Source organism: Erinaceus europaeus, chromosome 4 (assembly GCF_950295315.1).
Source record: "Erinaceus europaeus chromosome 4, mEriEur2.1, whole genome shotgun sequence".
Taxonomy (NCBI): domain Eukaryota; kingdom Metazoa; phylum Chordata; class Mammalia; order Eulipotyphla; family Erinaceidae; genus Erinaceus; species Erinaceus europaeus.
In genome coordinates this window covers 134162248-134181295 of record NC_080165.1, presented here as the reverse complement: position 1 = coordinate 134181295, position 19048 = coordinate 134162248, and the positions used below count along the sequence as shown (strand labels likewise).

The 19048-nt window shown below is 43.2% G+C and overlaps 1 protein-coding gene across 4 annotated transcripts in view; it reads right to left on the bottom strand.

Annotated features, from left to right (window-relative positions):
* The window catches only part of GOPC (golgi associated PDZ and coiled-coil motif containing), a 48233-nt gene extending 32523 nt beyond the window's left edge, over window positions 1–15710 (bottom strand). The window contains exon 1 of one of the 4 annotated variants that reach the window (XR_009549610.1): window positions 15161–15708. Coding sequence is in view for 3 of the 4 variants with exons in the window: in XM_060190560.1 (XP_060046543.1) it covers window positions 15161–15451 (291 nt within the window). In the remaining variant the exon portion in view is untranslated. Of the gene's footprint in view, window positions 1–15160 lie in introns of all 4 variants that reach the window. The other 3 variants (XM_060190560.1, XM_016187247.2, XM_007521025.3) reach the window with 3 other exon arrangements.
* Window positions 15711–19048: the final 3338 nt, after the last annotated feature.

Here is a 19048-nt window from a genome sequence, read left to right as displayed (position 1 = left end):
TCCTACCTAACAAAGACAACTACAACAACAATGAAAAAAACAGCAAGCACAACTAAAGGGAAATTAAAAAAAAAAAGGGCCATCATGTCTGTTTGGGAATCTCGACCTCAAATAAACCCCTCTCTCCATTGTTACCGGCCACCTCTATCAGGAACAACAAAATAGAACCCCCCCCCCCCCTTTGTGGGCCCTCATAGGATCTTGCCCTCAGATCAACAACTGTAGAGAATGTTCCATCCTCCAAAGGGAGGCTGGACAACATACTCTATGCTACACCTGAAGAAGATGGGTCCTGCTGGGGCAGCTTGAACGTTGCTACTGATGACCACAGAACGCGAGCTCAGCTCTACAGGGATGCAGAGGTCGGTCACACAGGCTCCTAAGCTGAATATGGGTCCCAGATCACATCAAATTGATGGGATTTACAGTCAACAATATTTATACACCTTTCCCATATTTGGGAGCTACTCTCTTCCCTGATCCAGCTTTCTGGTCCTTTTTCCAGTCATGACATCATCTCTTCAGGCAATAACTTGGATCTACCTGCATATCAGATTTCAGGCTGGTGGGGGGGGGGAGAAAAAACTAAACAAACAAACAAACAAACACAGCTAGTATAGCTACAGGCCCTTTGGAATATAACTAAAATAGGCCTACTAGCTATCTACAAAATGGAGACACACACCCCCACACACACACCGCAACTCTTCATCTGCACTATTCCAGCCTTTAGGTTCATGATTAGCCAATAATTTGTTTGGCTTTATATGTTAACTCTCTTTTCAGCCACCAGGTTCCAGATGTTAGCATGATGCCAACCAGACTTCCCTGGGCAGACAACCCCACCAATGTGTCCTGGAGCTCTGATTCCCCAGAACCCCACCCCACTAGGGAAAGAGAGAGGCAGGCTGGGAATATGGATCAACATGTCAATGCCCATGTTCAGCAGGGAAGCAATTACAGAAGCCAGACCTTCCACCTTCTGCAGCCCATAATGACCTTGAGTCTATGCTCCCAGAGGGTTAAAGAATGGGAAAGATGTCAGGGGAGAGGATGGGATACGGAGTTCTGGTGGTGGAAACTGTGTGGAGTTGTACCCCTCTAATCCTATGGTCTTGTCAGTGTTTCCTTTTTATAAATTAAAAAAAGAAAGAAAACAAAAACAAGAGGACTGGGTGGTGGTGCTCCCAGCTAAGTGCACATGTTACAATGCAAAAGGACCTGGGTGAGAGTCCCATCTGCTGGGGGAAACTTCATGAGCAGTGAAGCGCATCTGCAAGTGTCTTTCTCTCTCCCGCTCTCCCTCCCCCTAACCCCTCTGCTAGAACTGAACAGTGCTGTTATCTCTCTCTTTCACTAGAATAAATAAATTTTACTTAATGGGAAGGAGGTAGGGCAGCATCTTCACCTATCAAATAAAATATAAAAGGGGGGAAGAAAAAATGGCCACTAAGAACAATAGATTTGTAGTGTCGGCATCAAGACCCAGCTATAACTTGGTAGCAATGAAAGAGAGAGAGAGAAAGAGGGAGAGAAAGAGAGGAAGAGAAAGAGGGAAGGGAGAAAGAGAGAAGAAAGAAAAAAGGAAAGGAGAGAAAGAGAGCAAGCAAGCAAAAATACCTAACCAAAGGTATCTATGTCCACCTATGTTCATAGCTACACTATTTATAATAGCCTACGCTGGAATTAGCTCAGATGCCCAACAACAGATAAGTTAAGAAAGTTGTAGTACACTGCTGCTGGGAATGCAACCTGGTACAGCCCCTTTAGAAGACCGTATGGACAGGGCTTAAACGAAAATGGAATTATCTCATGACCCAGCAATACCACCCTTAGGCATTTATCCAATGGACACTCAAAAACCAATTAGAAGGGACATATGCACCCCTATGTTCATAGCTGCATAATTCACAATAGCCAAAGAGTGGAAGCAGCCTAAATATCCACCAACAGATGAGACTGGCTAAAAAAATTATGGGTTATATACTCTATGGAATACTACTCTGCAATCAAAACAGATATTATGTCCTTTGGGACAAAATGGCTAGAAATGGAGGTGATTATGCTTAGTGAAATAAAGAAATTAAAGACAATTACCAGATGGTTTCATTCATATGTGGTCTCAGGAGTCACATGAACTTGCAAAAGAGAGTGAGAGAGAGAGAGAGACAGGACAAGCAAACTGAAAGACCTGTAAGAGCTATGGTGGTTACCTTTGGGAGGGGAGGTACAAGACTTTGGTGGTGTGGTGTGCTATGGAACTATATATTATAATTTTACAATCTTGGGAGTTGAGGGGGAGTAGCGCAGTAGATTAAGTACACGTGGCTCGAAGCCCAAGGACCCATGTAAGGATCCTGGTTAGAGCCTTCGGCTCCCCACCAGCAGGGGAGTCGCTTCACAGGCAGTGAAACAGGTCTGCAGGTGTTTGTCTTTCTCTACCCCTCTCTGTCTTCCCCTCCTCTCTTTATTTCTCTCTCTCCTATCTAACAATGACGACATCAATAACAACAATAATAACTACAGCAACAAAAACAAAGAAGGGTAACAAAAAGGAAAATCCAAAAAAATTTTTAAATAATTTTACAATCTTGTAGCATAATATTAATAACAAACAAATATTAGAGTAAAATATTAAAAAAAGAAAGTTGTAGTATATATACACAGTGGAATAGAATTCGGTTATAAGAAATGATTAAAATCTCCTTTGCCACATCTTGGGTGGAGCCAGAAGGAATCATATTGAGTAAGGTAAGGCAGAAGAACACACACTTGATGGTTTCACAGGTGGAACTTAAGAAAGGGAAAACACAGGGTGTAACTTGGATGAGTGTTATGACAACCTCTGTATAGAGAAGAGAGCAGAGAGAAGTGGAATGAGGAAAGTCTTCACAAAGGTAGTGATGCAAATGGTGTCTTGGAAGCTAAGTAGGTGTCTGGACTGTAGACAGAGGTGACGGAGAAGACAGGATACACACAAATTTACGCCAAACGGCAAGGTCAAGTTAGGAGCTATAATATGCCAGTTTTACAAGGCAAAAAGCATCTAAAGAAGGACAGGGTGCCATTCTACAGAGCTCTGAATCTGAGTTAATAATTAATATAAAGAGTGTGGCAGACTGGAGTTGCCTTTAAAGATAAGGAGTCAGAAGTAATCAGTGGTAGAAGCACTGGCATGCATACATGAAGCCACCAGTTCAATCCTGAGTGCCACATACTGCAGAACAATATATAGCGAGGCGTCTCTCTCCCACTCACTTACATTCATTACCCAACCATCTGGAATACCCCTATTAGGAATTTGAAAAAAAGAATAAGGATATTAACTTTGTGTCTTTCCAACTCCCTTCATTACTGACTGTTCCCACTATACCCGCTTTTTCTCTTGATTTCCTTACTTTACTAGCACTGCTAAAAACAAATCACAAGCTGACTGCTTAAAAAAGAAAGAGAAAGCAAGGACTGGCGTAAGGATCCAGGTTCGAGCCCCCGGCTCCCCACCTGCAGGGGAGTCGCTTCACAGGTGGTGAAGCAGGTCTGCAGGTGTCTATCTTTCTCTCCCCCTCTGTCTTCCCCTCCTCTCTCCATTTCTCTCTGTCCTATCCAACAATAATGACATCAGTAACAATAATAATACTAACTACAACAATAAACAACAAGGGCAACAAAATAATAATAATAAATGAATAAATAAATAAATATTAAAAAATTTTTTTAAAAAAGAAAGTGCAGCTGGTTAAGTGCAGGTGGCGCAAAGCACAAGGACTGGCGTAAGGAACCCGGTTCGAGCCCCCGGCTCCCCACCTGCAGGGAGTCGCTTCACAGGTGGTGAAGCAGGTCTGCAGGTGTCTATCTTTCTCTCCCCCTCTGTCTTCCCCTCCTCTCTCCATTTCTCTCTGTCCTATCCACCAACAATGACATCAACAACAACAACAATAACAATAAAACAAAGGCAACAAAAAGGAATAAATAAGTAAATAAATAAATATTTTTTTAAAAAAGAGGGAGTCGGGCAGTAGCACAGTGGGTTAAGCACAGGTGGCGCAAAGCGCAGGGACTGGCCCGGTTCGAGCCCCTGGCTCCCCACCTACAGGGGAGTCGCTTCACAAGCACTGAAGCAGGTCTGCAGGTGTCTGTCTTTCTCTCCCCCTCTCTGTCTTCCCTTTCTTTCTCCATTTCTCTCTGTTCTATCCAACAACAACAATAATAACTACAACAATAAAACAACAAGGACAACAAAAGGGAATAAATAAATATAAAAAAAGAAAGAAAGAAAGAAAGAAAGAGGAAGGAAGGGAGGAAGGGAGGGAGAGAGGGAGAGAGGGAGAAGGGGGGAAAATTATTCGCTTACAGTTCGGGATGCCAGGAGTCTGCAACCTAGGTGTTAAGAGGGCTGATTACTTCTGGAGCTCCTGAACAAGAAACTGCTCCATATTTACTACCTAGTTTTTGGCTGCAAAGTTGGTATTTCAAAAAAAAAAAATCCATATTCTGGATTAACATGAATTTTGAGGTAATACTATGCAACCCAAAACAGGTTAAGCCATTACATTTCCCAAACAGAAACAGCCTCATCCTGAACTCTTCCTCATCCTCTTCATCTGCATGATTCTTTCATCAGTCTTCAATTTATCTCTTTTTAAATTTTTTATTATTATTATTTACTTGTTGGATAGAAATAGAAAGAAATCAAGAGAGAAGGGGGAGATAGAGAGGGAGAGAGACAGAGACAGCTGCAGCACCGCTTGACCACTCACAAAGCTTTCCCCTTGCAGGTGGGGCCCGGGGGCTCAAACACAGGTCCTTGTGCATTGTAATGTGTGCCTTCCACCAGGTGTACCACCACCCAGCCCTGTCTTCAATTTATCCCTTTCTCTTTACCCTCACTACCAATTTGTGAATTTTAAGATATTCTTTTCATTATTATAAGCTCCCTGTTATAAGGACTGGGTGAACTCAATTATTACTCTACTGTATCTGTTACTAAATAAGTATTTCTGAAGGAAGTTACTCAACAGGACAGTCTGATTATACCATGAATTTATGAAAACTAATTCCAAGTTCTCAAGGTAGTCTGGCAGTCCTGCTATTTCTCTGGCTAAGTAGTTCTCCCACTCTTCCATAACTATTTCAGATCTTTTTCATCCTCCTAAGGTGTAACCCACTTTCAATAGTTGTGTGGGCTCCTATTTTAGAGATTAGAATAACTATCACACAAAAACTCGCTCAGCTTGTCACTTTCTACTCTCCTCTCTCCTTTTCTTCCCTGTATAAAGCTGTCCTTTTGATTCTCTCTACATGTATTCTAGATCTCATCATTTAGAAACCTCACTTTCTCTAGAACATTCGGTTCTACCTTCAACTACATGCCTACATGTAGTGACTTAAGACACATGTAAGCTTTTTTTTATTTGAATATGCCTCCCTTGAATATCACACTTACCTTTTCAGATATCAACTCAGTCACACTTACCCTATTTTTTCTCTCCCCCAATACCACTACCAGAAATAGATCTCTGTTTCTAGAGATACTGATTTTTCTAGGTTAGTAGTCTAAGATCCCCTACCTAACATACACTAAACCTACCTTATATAAATGCTATGAAAATAAGATAAATCAAAACACATCTTCCTAGACATATGATATTATACCCAGACAAGCCCATAAAAGCCTGAAAATATTGCAGGATAAAAATGTGTTCGATATGATATCCAAAAAATGAGTGATACAGTAGACCATAGAATAGGTTGTTAGTCTTGTGACCCTGTGACTACTACTGCCAGTATAACAGGAGTATTATACTTCATATTAGCAGAAACCATGTTTCTACTAAGTGGATAACTCCTCACTACTGTAACACTGAAGCATCTGTGTAGGATTTAGGAGAACTTGGCCCATAGTAATAGATGAGTAAGTTAGCAAAACAGCTATTGTTAATGTTATTTCCCATCCACTTATACATCTGCCCATCCTGATGCCCAAAATTTATCTAGGAGTCATCCTCTACTCCTATCCCTCTATTCCTCACCATTATTAGACTTTGTGGATTTTTACATTTCAAATATCTCCTTATTTGTTAATCTTTTAATTTTATTTATTATTGGATAGAGACAGAGAGAAATTGAGAGGGAAGGAGGAGACAGAGACACACCTGCAGCCCTGCTTCACCACTCATGAAGCTTTCCCCTGCAGGTAGGGACCAGGGGCTTGAACCCAGGTCCTTGCACACTGTGACATGAGCATTTAACCAGGTGCGCCATCACCTGACCCCTTCAAGTATCTCTTGCTCTTAAATTTTTCTTCCTTCTCCCCTACCCCACTCAATACTATCATTACTGCACATGGCTCAGGATAAGAACCCCCTACAGGGAGTCAGGCGGTAGTGCAGCGGGTTAAGCGCAGGTGGCGTAAAGCACAAGGACCAGAGGAAGGATCCCGGTTCCAGCCCCCGGCTTCCCACCTCCAGGGGAGTCGCTTCACAGGCGGGGAAGTAGGTCTGTAGGTGTCTTTCTCTCCCCTTCTGTGTCTTCGCCTCCTCTCTCCATTTCTCTCTGTCCTATCCAACAACAATGACATCAGTAACAACAACTACAACAATAAAACAACAAGGGCAACAAAAGGGAATAAATAAGTACAAAAAAAATTTAAAAGAAACTCTACATGGTATCACCACCCTAACAGAAAGGCACCCTAGAGTATGGGAGAAGATAAGATAAAGGACTAATAACTAAAATACATAAAGTGCTCTTAAATGGTGTCCTGCTATCATTGCTGTCATTCTCCCAATCGCTTTCCAAAGGTATATACAAACATACATTAAAAACAAACAAACAACAACTTAAAATAGCCAGAGTGAGTTACTCTTTAACTGGTCTAAGGTTGCTACCTAGTTTTAAACATTTCCTATTATTATTACAAAGCACCACAAATCTACTGTACAATCTATAAAATCATGTAGAAATGGGCCCTGCCTGACTGTCAGACCCTACCTTGCCTTTCACGTTCTTCTTCACTGCTTTTTTTTTGTACTAGAGCACTGCTCAGTACTGCCTTATGGTTATACTAGGGATTGAACCTGGGACTTCTGGAGCCTAAGGCATGAAGTCTTTTTGCATAACCATTATGCTGTCCCCCCAGCCCTGTTCACTGTTCTAACACGTCAACTCTTACTTCTTCAAACATTATGTACTTGCCAATTACAAGTGTCTCCCACTTTCTGATCTCTACTGAAGTACTAGCATGATCTATCTCTCTAAGGTTAAGGAATGACTTCTCAATTTTTAGGGTTTTTTTTAAGATTTTATTTATTTATGAGAAAGATAGGAAGAAAGAGAAAGAACCAGACATCACTCTGGCACATGTGCTGCTGGGGATCAAACTCGGGACCTCATGCTTGAGAGTCCAAAGCTTTCCCACTGCGCCACCTCCCAGACCACAATTTTTAGGTTTTATCTTAATGATCTCCTTAAGGAAATCTTCCTTGACCTACCAGAATAGAATCTCAATATTCTAGGTACTTTTCAAAACACTCACCAAAGTTTGCAACTTCACTTTCGATTATTCCACCAAAATGCCCCCAATAAAATTCTCAGTAACATCAACGACTACATCTGATTTTGCTCTGAATTGTATCTCAATTGCTCAATACAGCATCTGGCACACAATTAGCACTCAACAAATATATACTAGGTCAATATTAAAATTTAGCACTGCAAAACAGTCTTACTGTTAGTTTAAGAACAAGATGGTATCAAAGCAGTACAGGATAGGACATCAGCAATTAGCAATGCATATGGCTGTAGGCCAAAGTCAAATGTTTCTTCACTGATGGCTGTGAACACTAAAATCACTTTGAAGAGATGAGTGACGACCCAAAGAATGATGCAGTGCCTAGAGCACTGGACTTACGTATGCATGAGGTCCCAAGTTCAATTCTCTGGCACTGTATGTGCCAGAGTGGTGATCTGGTTCCCTGCACTCTCCTCTCTATCATAAATTAATCAATCAATCAGTGTGTGTGTTTAAAGCAGTAGCATTTTCTAAATAAAACAAGAAGAAGAAGAAGAAAGAAAAGAAAGAAAGAAAGGAGACAGAGAGCGAGATGGCTGACTCAGGTATTTCGCTGAGGATTTGCTGAGGGAGAGGAGAATATGATGGAAGGTCTTGTAGTTACTTAAAATAACTTAAGGGGTAAGCAGACAAAAAACTGTTTTCCCAGGCAGAGAGGTGAGCTTCCCTAAAATGCTGGTCCACAATATTCGTTCTATTCCACCTCATCTACGAATCCTATTACTATCAATACTGTAACTATTCCTGTCAATGCTTGTGACTCCAGCATAGCCATCATCACCAAGGGGCTGTCATCACCAAGGGGCTCATCAAAGCAGAAATTCTTAAGCAGGTGGGAAGTATAAAAAAGATGTTGAGTAATTTGAAATGGCACCTCAAAATATTCTGATATTCTCTGACCTTCGCCACTCTTTATAAATGTCCTTTTCCCTTTACATAACTTAGGACAAGAAGCAGTCATGTGGATGTCACTGATATCAAAATTGACAACGTAACTCATGATTTACGTTTTATATATCTTTATTTATTTATTATTGGATAGAGACAGAGAGAAATTGAGTGGGAAGAGACAGAGAGGGAGAGAGACAGAGAGACACCTGCAACCCTGCTTCACCACTCATGAAGCTTTCCCCCTGCAGGTGGAGATCATGGGATGGAACCTGGGGCCTTGAATACTGCAATGTGTGTGCCTAACCAGGTGTCCTGCTGCCTGGCTCCACCTGTGATTTATTTATACCAAAAGTATTTTCCTTACTACTACATTGATACCAAATGTGGTGTTAAAGATACAGTGACAGTACAAAAGAAAACATGGAAAGATACGTAAGACCAATTTGTAATGACCTATAGCGAGGGTCATTATATGGGACCAGTAAGGACACAGTACTGCTATGCACAAGACCCACGTCTGAGCCCTGGCCTACCACACAAGAATGTAGTAAAGAGCTGAGGAAAGTTTCAGTGCTGGAGTGTCTCTCCCTCTCATTCTCTTTTTATCTGAAAAAAGTTGCCTTAGTGCAGTGAAGCCTCAACAGTGGGAGGAAGAAAAAAAAAAAAATCTGAGTCTTGATTAGGAAACTATTTTATTATGGTAATGTGGTCTAAGGTATTCATCTCTAAAATAGTTAAACTTTAGCGCTCGCTTATTAGAACAATGTGTCCTCTACTATGTCTTACGGTTCATATCCTTAGGACAACAGAACTTGCTCAATCCACTAAGAATTAAAATAGAAAGCATGAGAATGTTTTCTAATATATTTAAATCTCAGAAAGTGTGATAGTACTACATAAACAATTCTCTGGAGAGCTGCAGATAACAACAGGTCTAATAAAGAACCCCTTTCCTCAGAAACACATAACTGATTCCATGAAAACTGCAAAAATTGCTAAATGTGGAATTTCAACTGTCACTGAAAAATAAAGTACTCAAAAAAAAAAAGTAAACGCATCTGCTCTCTTCTGTCCTCATTTTCTGCACTTTTTAAATCAAGGGTTTCAGGTATGTTGAAATTTTCAAATTGTGATGAGTTAACTTTTATTTATTTATTGCCACCAGGGTCATAACTGGGACACGCTGTCTGCATGATGACTCCATCTTTGCTTTCCTTTCTGATAGAGGCTGAGAGACTGAGACGGAAGTCGGCGAGGCAGAGGAAGGAAGAAGGAGCACTGCTCCACTTTTCATGTAACTTTCACCCTGACACATGGGTAGCCTGGACATGGGTCCTCACACATAGTAACTTGTGTACTCTACTCATGGCATCAGGGTGATGCACTCTTTTTTTAGGTTGTTTTTTTGTTTGTTTTGTTTTGTTTTTACCTCCATGGTTATCACTAGGGCTTGGTGTCTACGAATCCACTGCTCCTGGGGCCACTTTTCGAGGTTTTTTTTGTTTGTTTTGTTTGTTTTTGGGGGGTAGGATAGAGAAACTGAGAGAGGAGGGGATAAACTTAGACACCTTTAGACCCCTGCTTCACGGCTTGTGAGGTAACGCCCCCTGCAGGTGGGGAGCCACAGACTCCAACCAGTATTCTTGCGCAGCGCACCTGCCATGTGCTCGCTTCACCCAGTGTGCTACCGCCTCCGCTTTTTACATAATTTTATGTATTTGCCGCTGGATAGAGACAGAGAGAAACGGAGATGAGGGAGGCAGGCAAAGAGACATCTACAACACTGCAGATGTCTTTTCCCTCTGCAGGTGGGACCAGGGGTGTTGTATGCTTTACAATGGGTTGTTCTAGTTCTCCCCCGCCAAGAGAATTGGATCAGTCCAGTTAGTTTCGCAGCCCGCTTGGCCCCGCCCCAAGGAACCCCGAGAGAGGGTTCCCGAATTCCGGAGTTGGAGAGAGTGCATGCGCCGCAGCAAAGAGACAGCAGAGTTCTGTTTGGTGATTAGTTTGTCTTAGTTTATGAATCGTTGTTCCTGAATAAAGAAATACAGCTTCCCTGCCCAGCCGTGTGTCTGGTCGTCTCTGTTACCCGCCCGTGAAGCTAGCCCGGCCAGCTGGAGACTCCGAAATTTTAACAACACAGGGGCTTGAACCTGGGTCCTTGTACACCGTAATATGTGCACCTCACCAGGTGTGCCACCACCTGTCCCCCCCTTCACTGATGGCATGAGGTTAACAGCTCTTATTTTGAGAAATAACAAGATCTCCTAAACCAGTACGTAGAGTGAGAGAACATTATTATAATTTCTAAAAAGAAAACAAGCATAATTTATTATAGTTTGTAATAAACACTTAGTATAAAGATGAAAAATACTGAGCACCTCCTGCTCACAGAATGATCCTCTCTCCAAAAGTAGACTTTATATCTGACATTAAAATATCAAAGCTTACCCCATACCTATGGACATCTAATCTTTGACAAAGGGGCTCAGACTATTAAATGGAGAAAGCAGAGTCTCTTCAACAAATGGTGTTGGAAACAATGGGTTGAAACATGCAGAAGAATGAAACTGAACCATTGTATTTCACCAAATACAAAAGTAAATTCCAAGTGGATCAAGGACTTGGATGTTAGACCACAAACTCTCAGATACTTAAGAGGAAAATATTGGCAGAACTCTTTTCCGCATAAATTTTAAAGGCATTTTCAATGAAACGAATCTAATTACAAAGAAGACTAAGGCAAGCATAAACCTATGGGACTACATCAAATTGAAAAGCTTCTTCACAGCAACAGAAACCACTACCCAAACCAAGAGACCCCTCACAGAATGGGAGAAGATCTTTACATGCCATACATCAGATAAGAGTTTAACAACCAACATATATAAACAGCCTGCCAAACTCAACAACAAGAAAACAAATAACCCCATCCAAAAATGGGGGGAGGACATGGAATATTCACCACAGAAGAGATCTAAAAGGCCGAGAAACATATGCAAAAATGCTCCAAGTCTCTGACTGTCAGAGAAATGCAAATCAAGACAACAATGAGATACCACTTCACTCCTGTGAGAATGTCATACATCAGAAAAGGTAACAGTAGCAAATGCTGGAGAGGGTGTGGGGTCAAAGGAACCCTCCTGCACTGCTGGTGGGAATGTCAATTGGTCCAACCTCTGTGGAGAACAGTCTGGAGAACTCTCAGAAGGCTAGAAATGGACCTACCCTATGATCCTGCAATTACTCTCTTGGGGATATATCCTAAGGAACCCAACACATCCATCCAAAAAGATCTGTGTACACATATGTTCTTGGCAGCAAAATTTGTAATAGCCAAAACCTGGAACCAACCCAGGTGTCCAACAACAGATGAGTGGCTGAGCAAGTTGTGGTCTATATACACAATGGAATACTACTCAGTAAAAAATGGTGACTTCACCGTTTTCAGCCGATCTTGGATGGACCTTGAAAAAGTCATGTTGAGTGAAACAAATCAGAAACAGAAGGATGAATATGGGATGATCTCACTCTCAGGCAGAAGTTGAGAAACAAGATCAGAAGAGAAAACACAAGTAGAACCTGAAATGGAATTGGTGTATTGCACCAAAGTAAAAGACTCTGGGGTCGGTGGGTGGAGAGAATACAGGTCCAAGAAGGATGACAAAGGACCTAGTGGGGGTTGTATTGTTAAATGGGAAACTGGGGAATGTTATGCATATACAAACTATTGTATTTACTGTTGAATGTAAAACATTAATTCCCCAATAAAGAAATTTAAAAAAAAAACAACATAAGTTAAAGACACATCAGGAAAATATTTAAATAAGTAAATAAAATAAATAAAATAAAATAAAATAAAATATCAAAGCTTAGAGAGTTGGTCGGTAGCGCAGCAGGTTAAGTGCAGGTGGCGCAAAGCACAAGGACCAGAGTAAGAATCCCGGTTCCAGCCCCTGGCTCCCCACCTGCAGGGGAGTCACTTCACAGGCGGTAAAGCAGGTCTGCAGGTGTCTCTCTCTCTCTCCCCCTCCCTGTCTTCTCTCTCCATTTCTCTCTGTCCTATCTAACAAGGACGACATCAACAACAACAACAACAATAACCACAACAATAAAAAACAACAAGGGCAACAAAAGGGGAAAAAAACTAAAAAAAAAAAAAAAAAGCTTAGTTTCTATAACTCACTTAAAAAATTAATTAGAGGGAGTCGGAAGGTGGCACAGAGGGTTAAGCACATGTGGCGCAAAGCACAAAGACTGGCGGAAGGATCCCGTTGGAGCCCCCGGCTCCCCACCTGCAGGGGAGTTGCTTGGGTCTGCAGGTGTGGTGTCTGTCTTTCTCTCCCCCTCTCTGTCTTCCCCTTCTCTCTCCATTTCTCTCTGTCCTATCCAACAACAACGACATCAATAACCACAACAATGTTAAACAACAGGGCAACAAAAAGGGAAAATAAATAAATTTTTTAAAAAATGAATTAGATTAGGTTCAGATGGTGGCATGCCCCACCTGTGGGGGCTGGAGGAGCTTCATAAGCTGTGGAGTTGGCGCTAGAAGTGGCTCCCTTCATCTCTCACTCTATCTTCCCCTTTCCTCTTAATTTCTCTGTTTCTGTCAAAAAGAAAGAAAAGAAAACAGACCATGAGAGCAGTAGATTCATTGTACAGGCACCAAGCCCAAGCTCAATAATCCTGATGGTAAAAAGAAAAAAAAAAGATTTAACTTTTCCCCAAATACTTTATGTATTATTATGAGAGAAGAATGGAAGACAGAGACCAGAGACTGTTCAGCTCTGACATAAGATGGTGCCAGGGACTGAAACTGGGGCTTCTGGGACCTCAGTCACACAGGTTTTATGCCCTAACAAGAGGAACTCTCTCTCCAACCCCAGATTGTCACTTTTTTTTTATTATTATAAAGACTGTCTCTTTTTTTAAATTTATTCATTCATTCCCTTTTGTTGCCCTTGTTGTTTTATTGTTGTAGTTATTATTGTCGTCGTCGTTGTTGGATAGGATAGAGAGAAATGGAGAGAGGAGGGGAAGACAGAGAGGGGGAGAGAAAGATAGACACCTGCGGACCTGCTTCACCGCCTGTGAGGGGACTCCCCTGCAGGTGGGGAGCCAGGGGCTGGAACCGGGATCCTTACATCAGTCCCTGCACTTTGTGCCACCTGCGCTTAACCCGCTGCTCTACAGGCCGACTCCCAAAGATTGTCTCTTTTTTAAAGTAGTTTATCCTCATGAGATCTCTCCAGTTGTAAGTGATAAGAAAGTTCTCGTGTTGAGAAAGCTACTTTTATTGTTTTTTAAAAGCTGAAGTACTCTTCCTATAAATCAGACTCAGTTTTATTATCGAGCACTGCCACTAATCAAAAAATTGAGAGACATTTTCATATATCTAGATTAAGAATTATTGCCATAATATGGGACTTCAAGTCCACCCTTTAAAAAAAAATAGTCCTTCAGTGGAGTCACAGAATCTCAAATATGCAAATTTATACTGCCCAAATATTAGTCATGCCACTTTTTCATATCTGCCAGGGCAGAGAAAGAATGCTAAACACTAAGAGAGAGAGAGGTCACAATCTGACATGCATAATGTGTTGGGTCCAGTGGTCACTCTCAGTTATTACTAGTAAGGGTAATAATTATTTCTTAAGGAGATGTAATGTCCTACAAGTTTAGCACATCACTGATGACTCTATCTTTAACTTCAAGCGAAAGACCTGTTTTCTTACTTATCTAGTTATAAAATGTTCTTTGTGTAAAAACACTATCACGATTTCTAAATGTTGTGATGTTCTGGGGTCATAAATGGGATGTGTGTGTCTGTCTGTGATATGCAGACCAAGTTTATCAGTCCTCAAGTAAGAGCTTGACATGTGTCCGTGTGTGTGTGTGTAGCAGGCGGGTGTGTGTGTGACCGTGTGTGTAGCATGCGGGTGTGTGTCCGTGTGTGTGTGTGTCCGTGTGTGTGTGTGTAGCATGCGGGTGTGTGTGTGTCCGTGTGTGTGTAGCATGCGGGTGTGTGTCCGTGTGTGTGTGTAGCATGCGGGTGTGTGTCCGTGTGTGTGTGTGTAGCAGGCGGGTGTGTGTGTGACCGTGTGTGTAGCATGCGGGTGTGTGTCCGTGTGTCAGTGTGTGTGTGTGTAGCATGCGGGTGTGTGTGTGTGTCCGTGTGTGTGTAGCATGCGGGTGTGTGTCCGTGTGTGTGTAGCATGCAGGTGTGTGTCCGTGTGTGTGTCCGTGTGTGTGTAGCATGTGGGTGTGTGTGTCCGTGTGTGTGTGTGTCCGTGTGTGTAGCATGCGGGTGTGTGTCCGTGTGTGTGTGTGTGTGTAGCATGCGGGTGTGTGTCCGTGTGTGTGTGTGTGTGTGTGTGTGTAGCATGCGGGTGTGTGTGTGTGTAACAACCAGTTCCTGTTTGTCCTCCTCTCACAGATGCGCTCAGAAGCTGCATGACAGGATTCCGAGGACCTACGCTTCGATTGACAGACAGACAGACACCCTGTTCTGCTCCAGCCTAACCCGGCTCATCTCATTTCTCCAGGAGCGCGCACACACACACACGCACGCGCGCGCGTGTGCCCCACGCCCCCACCCCCACCCCCCAGAGGGCAGTTTTCTAGGGTCGGTACATCCGTGCGTTCGAGAGCCGCTGCCCGCAGCTGAGCACCCCCCCTCCGGCGCCCACGGCTCACCTCCAGCTTGTGGTTGATCTGGGACACGGTCTGCGCTTTGTGGCAGAGCTGCGCGAAGCAGGAGCTCAGGCTGGTCATCTTCTGTCGCCCCTCGTAAGTGATGTCCGCCTGGTCCGGGTCGATCTCCCCCAGGAGCAGATCCACATCTACAAAGGCCTTGTCGAACTCCTTCTCCAGCACCTCCAGCCACCGGAACATGGACACCCCTCCTCCCGAGGAGACCCCCACCGCGCAGGAGGCACCCCCGGACCCCCCTCCGGCTCCAGCCGGGCACGGGCCGCCTGCCGACATGGCGCCGTCTAGGGCCTCTCTCCCCAACACACACACACACACACACAACCCCGACTGCGGCCGACCCTTGCCGCCACCCCGCGCGAGAGGAACTGCTGGGACTGCGGGACCTCTGCGCGCGCACGCACGCTCCCGGCGGCCCTCTCCCTTCGCCTCGCGCGGCTAACGCCGGCAGTGCAGGCACAGTGTGGCCGGAGGAGGGAGGCGGAGGCGGCCGCCGCGGCACACGGAAGACTAGGGCTGTCCCGCCTCCCGGTTCGCCCCCGCTGCGCATGCGTGGCGAAGGTCTGGGCGGACGCTGCCTGGAGGGACCAAGTGGGCGGGGCTACGATGCGGTCCTGGCCTATGAAACGCTTGGGGCCGGCCGGCCGGCGGCCATATTGCTAACTGGCAAACTCCGCCTCGAATCCCTAAGCAACGGAGGCGCGTGGCTTCCAAAGTGAGAAAGAGCTGCGGCAGAAGGGAAAGTGTCCACGTTGCAGAGAGGCGCGGCTTCCGCCCGTCTGACTTCACTGTGGGCGGGAAAGTCGCCTGGGAAAGTTACACTTGTAACTTCCAGGAGCAGCAAAGGCGGAGGGAGGAAAGAAGTCCGATGTGGCCATGCGCAATAGCCACGTTTGACTTTTTTTTTTTTTTTCCCATTCTAGTTCCTGCTTAGAGTGAATAAGTGGAATGAATGGACATGCTGATTCTTCTTGCTAGACCGGACTTTAAATTCTGTATGGACACTATCTAGAACTGCACGTTGAGGGGGCACACAGGGTTAAGTGCACATCGCACTGAGCGCCAAGGACCCGGGTTCCATCCCCCGGCTCCCCACAAGCAGCGAAGCAGGCCTGCAAGTGTTTTCTCTTCCTCTCTCTCTGTCTCCCCTTCCTCTCTGTTTCTCTCTGCCTTATCCAATAAAATGGAAAAGAAATCTCACTAGGAGCAATACCCAAACAATAACTGAAGACAAAAAAAAAGTACAGCAGCTGACAAAAGTTTTTACTGACTTAACACATAACCTTTGTCTTCTGATTCAGTGTTGCTGCCCAGCTCATAACAGTTCTGTCAACATAGTTGTTACTACGTTGCCTTAGATAACTCAAAAGTTTTCAGAATTTACTCAGTAAAAAGTAAAATGGTTAGTTTCAGTACTTGCCATTTGTTATATCTTAGTACACCTCAAGTCATAAAGCTGCTATTTTAATAATGTGACCATTACTTATTTTAAAATCTGATGGGGACCACGGGGGTGGCTCAGCATAGAGCACTTGACTGAGCCCCAAGAGGCCCAGAATTCGATCCTTTGTACCTACATGCAAGCACGAAAGACAGTAATTCCTCAAATAACAGGTTTGTGCTTTGCTTCTCTTTGGAAAAAGAAAAAAGTAGTGTTCCCACATTCTAGAAAAACCAAGTGTGAAATTCATAAACTCAGAAGTATACTAAATGCAAAACCCTCTTGAGGCTTTAATGTATATCATAAAAACAATGAGACATGGCCTTCAAGTTGAGTTCATAGACTAGGAAGTCTAACCCTCATAACTGCAACTTCCGGTTTAATTTTGAAGAAGCTTTGTAAGTGTTCAGGAACAGGTCTTTATCACTGTACCCACTCATAACCACTTTAGACTTCAAGAGTAGTCCGTTCTTGGAGATGGAAGGAGGAACCAGTTAGATTAAAAGAGAATGGTTGGAACTGTCTCTGCCCTGCATTGGTTAAGAGAATATTTTACTGTCTACTACAGAAATCTATGCGAACAGTATAAGGGATAGATTCTTTCCGTTGTCATCAAAGCTTGTACTATGTACAAGTCTATATATGAGAAATAAATTTAGTTTATCAAGTCTATATATGAGAAATAAATTTAGTTTGCTCTGTAGGTACTACAGAGTAGATTGAATATTAATCAATGAGGGGTCAGGCGGTAGGTAGCACAGTGAGTTAAATGCACCTGGCACGAAGTGCATAAAGATCCGGGTTTGAGTACTGAGAGAATCTCTTTCTCCCTCCTCTCTCTCCTCCATATTTGAAATAAAAATAAAGAAAAAGTTGACTCAAGAGGAGTGGGACCACATATACATGATATCCCAGCATCACAAAAAAATGAGGAGGAGAAATACAACTGCAATAGTAGCTGGAATACTCACTTTTACTACTTGCCACTGTTTTTATATGAACTACACTTGAAATACACACACACACACACACACACACACACACACACATATATGGTCCGGGAGGTGGCACAGTGATAAAGCTTTGGACTCTCAAGCATGAGGTCCTGGGTTCGATCCCTGGCAGCACATGTGCCAGAGTGATGTCTGGTTCTTTATCTCTCCTCCTATCTTTCTCATTAATAAATAAATGAAATCATTAAAATATATATAACCTCCAGGGTTATCACTGGGGTTCTGTGCCAGCACTGCTGTGTCCACTCCTGGAAGACCTTTTTTTTTCCATTTTATTGATAGAACAGAGAGAAATGGAAAGACAAGGGGGAAATAGAGAGGGAGAGAGGCAGAGAGATATCTGCAGTACTTCCTTTACCACACACGAAACTTCCCCCAGCAGAGGTTTGGACCCACGTCCTTACACATCATAATATGTGTGCTTGACCAGATGCACCACTGTCTGCGTTCTTCGTCTTTTAAAAATATTTTATTTTTTATCAGAGCAATGCTCAGCTCTAGTTTGAGTGATGAGAATTGAACCTGGGATTTTAGAGCCTCAGACATGAGAGTCTTTTGCATAACCATTATACTCCCAGCCATGCAAATAAATTTCTCCTTCCTTCCTTCTTTCCTTCCTTCCTTCCTTCCCTCCTTCCTTCCTTCCTTTCTTTCTTCCTTTTTGTCATTACCAGGGCTTTATTGCTCTGAGCTGTCTATTTCAGATAGAAAAAATGACAGACAGATAGATGGAAGGAAAGGAAAAAGACTATACAGTACCAAAGCTTCACCTGATTGCAGTGGGCAACAGGCATGAAAAGCAAGCCAGCTTTTCTTGCTGGCCCTAATTTCATTTATTTTTTTAATATTCAAATTCTTGCTATATTATGTTAATATATCTGATATGCATTTCAATTATTTCAAGTATTTGTATGTTTTCAATTATCTGGTTCTTGGCAAATACATTTTGGGGATTGTAGAAACCAGTTCCAATTTTACTTAGAACCATCACAACCTCAACAAGTCATACACTTCTCCCTTTCTTTTATTCTCTCTCTCTCTCTCTCTCTCTTTACTTTATTGCCATCAGGGTTCTTGTTAGAGCTTGGTGCCAGCACTACGAATCCACCACTCCCAGCAGCTGTTTTTCCTTTTTCCTATTGCAGTTCACCTTTCTATTTTATTTGCTAGGACAGAGAGAAATTGAGAGGCTAAAGGGAGAAAGAAAAGGAGAGAGAAAGATAAGACACCTGCAGACCTGCTTCACCACTCTTGAAGTGTCCCAGGACCCTGCAGGTGGGGAGCAGAGGCTCTAACCCAGGTCTCTGAGCTTGATAATGTATTTGCTCAAATGGGTGTGCCATTGCCTGGCCCCCCCCACACACACACACTGTCACCCCCCCTCCACCATCCTTCTGCCTCAGAAAACTTTAACCTGTT